General features: G+C 44.2%; 1 protein-coding gene across 2 annotated transcripts in view; it reads left to right on the forward strand.

Moving 5' to 3' along the window:
* The first annotated feature begins 246 nt into the window (after positions 1–246).
* dlx1a (distal-less homeobox 1a) overlaps positions 247–2,646 on the forward strand; it is a 3,838-nt gene continuing 1,438 nt past the window's right edge. The window contains exons 1-3 of one of the 2 annotated variants that reach the window (XM_014032042.1): positions 247–775; positions 1,554–2,147; positions 2,425–2,624. In XM_014032042.1, the coding sequence (XP_013887496.1) occupies positions 1,838–2,147; positions 2,425–2,624 (510 nt within the window). In that variant the 5' untranslated portion in view covers positions 247–775; positions 1,554–1,837. The remainder of the gene's footprint in view (positions 776–1,553; positions 2,148–2,424; positions 2,625–2,646) is intronic. The other variant, XM_014032043.1, reaches the window with a different exon arrangement.

Below are 2,646 nucleotides of genomic sequence, written 5' to 3' on the forward strand. Positions count from 1 at the left end.
CCCCCCCCCCCCCCCCCCCAAATTCCGCTTCAGTTCTGTTAATAGTTTTGCTCGCAGCCGTCTGTAGATACTATAATCGTGGGAAAATAATGACAGTTATCAGTCGCACCCACCAAGTACCCATAAAAAAAAAATCTGTCCTCTGTTCTGGAAGATGATAATTATTGGTTGTACTACCATTATCATTGTCGTTGTTGATAGAGGAAAATCTTGAGGCATTTTTTTTTCTTTCTCCCCCAAAGTAATTCCAGAGAAATCACTTCAAATTGGCCCATTTCAGGGGGGGACAAGGGACCATGCTTTGGCTATATAGCCTAATATTTCACAGAAATCTTTAAATCCCGCAGTTGCCAGCCTGGTGGGCACATTGTGGCGCACAACACGCCGTGATGTCAGCCGCCTTGCATTTTTTTCCTTCTTCTTCTTCTTCTTTTTTCTTCTCCTTTTTTTTGGATAACGACTTTTGCAACTTGCCAGTGCAGTTTTTTTTCTCCCCCCACTTCAATTATGCAATTACTCTGATAATCGCAGTGAGGGAATTTAAGCGCCTTTAATTTGTTYTTCAGGTGGAGATGATGGAGGGACCGTGGATGATGATGGAGCAGCTCGGCTGCGCTCCTCCTGCTCTCCACAGACGGAGGAGCTGCAGGCTGCGCGTGAGACCTGAGGGAAGGAGGAGATCCGGGGATTCTTTGCTCCATGCTTTTCAGAGGAGGTGCGTCCTGCAGAGGCTCTCTGACCTCGGATGGCGCGGATTTATCTCCTTCTGCATCACGTAACTCTTTTTTAAATGTTATTTATCTACACACATCTTTCGTTTTAGCTGTATTGTGTGATTGCCAACCTGTGAGCTTTTTATTTAGAAGAACCAGGCACAAAATAGATTATGGTTTTGTTCTTTAGTTTGACTTAAACCAAATTATCCTGTCAAGGAATAAAATCTGACAAATTGAAAAAGCATCACTGATTGTGCATGAAATTTTGTTGGGAAACATAAGAAAATTGGTTTGCAATGAAAGCTGCTAAAACAGATGTGCAACAAAACATCCATCCGAACAATTAAATGTAACATAAAATCTACATTTTCCATCTTCTATAAAGAATTTAAAACGTTCACAATTCTAATGGCTACTCCTTTAATTAATTAAAAAAGATTAGTGAGTGTTGCAGTTGGGTTTTTGTGTGTTTTAGGTGATATGTGTCATCCTAAGGCCTACCGTCCTGCTGCTGCCAGGTGCTGAGACCTCAGCTCGCGCTACGTGTTAAATACATGACTAATTACAGACCTGCTTATGAAAACTGAACGCCAGTGTTATGCTAATACACGGCCTCCTCCTAATGGCGCATTAGGAGGTTTAATCAAAAAAAGCTTTAATCAAACTGGCCGGCAGACAAAGCAGCTGGAACCAAGGTGAAAATGTTGTTTAAACTCTATTAGATGTCACTTTTTTTAAAAAAAAACTAACTGGAACATAAAAAGCCTGATGATYCAGTGAATCTTGACATGTCAAAAAGGAGATCTGAGGTTTTATGGGTTTCCTTGACTTCACCAGGTTCTTCGGACCCAGCCCCAGCGTCACCAATCGTCTTCTCCCTTGGAGAGAGTGGACCAATCAGTGACAGCCTCCGATGAATATTCATGAGTCCGAGATTCAAACCTTTGAGCGAGTTTGTCTTGCTCCACAGCATCACTCCTGGGACTTTTCACGGGCACAAACGGCATTTTCTTATGAATGGAAAGAGAAAAAAATCGGCTCGGCTTAAATTGGGACCCGTCCTTCACTGAGATCATAGGAGGAAAACAACAAAAGCGAGACGAGYGGAACCGCCAGAAGAGATGACAATGACTGCGATTCCAGAAAGTCTTAATAGCCCTGCCTCAGGAAAAGCCGTTTTCATGGAGTTTGGACCCCCGAGTCAACAAATGTCGCCTTCCTCCATGTCTCACGGACACTACCCCATGCACTGTTTACATTCTGCAGGTCACACACAGCATGACAGCTACAGTCCYGCCTCGTCCTTCCCCAGATCTCTGGGTTATCCATACGTGAACTCGGTCGGCAGCCATCCCACCAGTCCATATCTCAGTACAGTACAGACTTACCAAAACAGCTCGGGACTCACACAGACACGACTGGAGGACGCAGGTATGTGGACTTTCTGTGTTTCTGCGGGCTTTTCAAACAGTCCCTGCTTGGGGAGGAAAATAAATGACGACCCAGATGTGGYATTAAGCTTGTCAATTATTTATTGCGTAACGCTACAAACAATGTATGCAATTAAGTGTAATTATACCTAAAGTACAGCCTGTTAAACTTGTGCTGAAGTATTCACTGCAGCGCAAAACTGGTTCTACAGCTGCTCCTCGCATGCTTCTGTCCTCTTCATTTTTTTCCCCCTTTTGTGTTTCTTTGTCTCCATCAGCGCCGGAATCCGAGAAGAACACTGTGGTGGAAGGCGGAGAGGTGCGATTTAATGGCAAGGGGAAAAAGATTAGAAAACCAAGGACTATTTATTCCAGTTTACAGCTTCAGGCTTTGAACAGGAGATTTCAACAAACTCAGTATTTGGCGTTGCCGGAGAGAGCGGAGCTCGCCGCGTCGCTGGGTCTCACTCAGACACAGGCAAGGCTGGGAAACTTACACC

This window comes from Austrofundulus limnaeus, unplaced genomic scaffold, assembly GCF_001266775.1.
Source record: "Austrofundulus limnaeus strain Quisiro unplaced genomic scaffold, Austrofundulus_limnaeus-1.0 Scaffold1367, whole genome shotgun sequence".
NCBI classification, from domain to species: domain Eukaryota; kingdom Metazoa; phylum Chordata; class Actinopteri; order Cyprinodontiformes; family Rivulidae; genus Austrofundulus; species Austrofundulus limnaeus.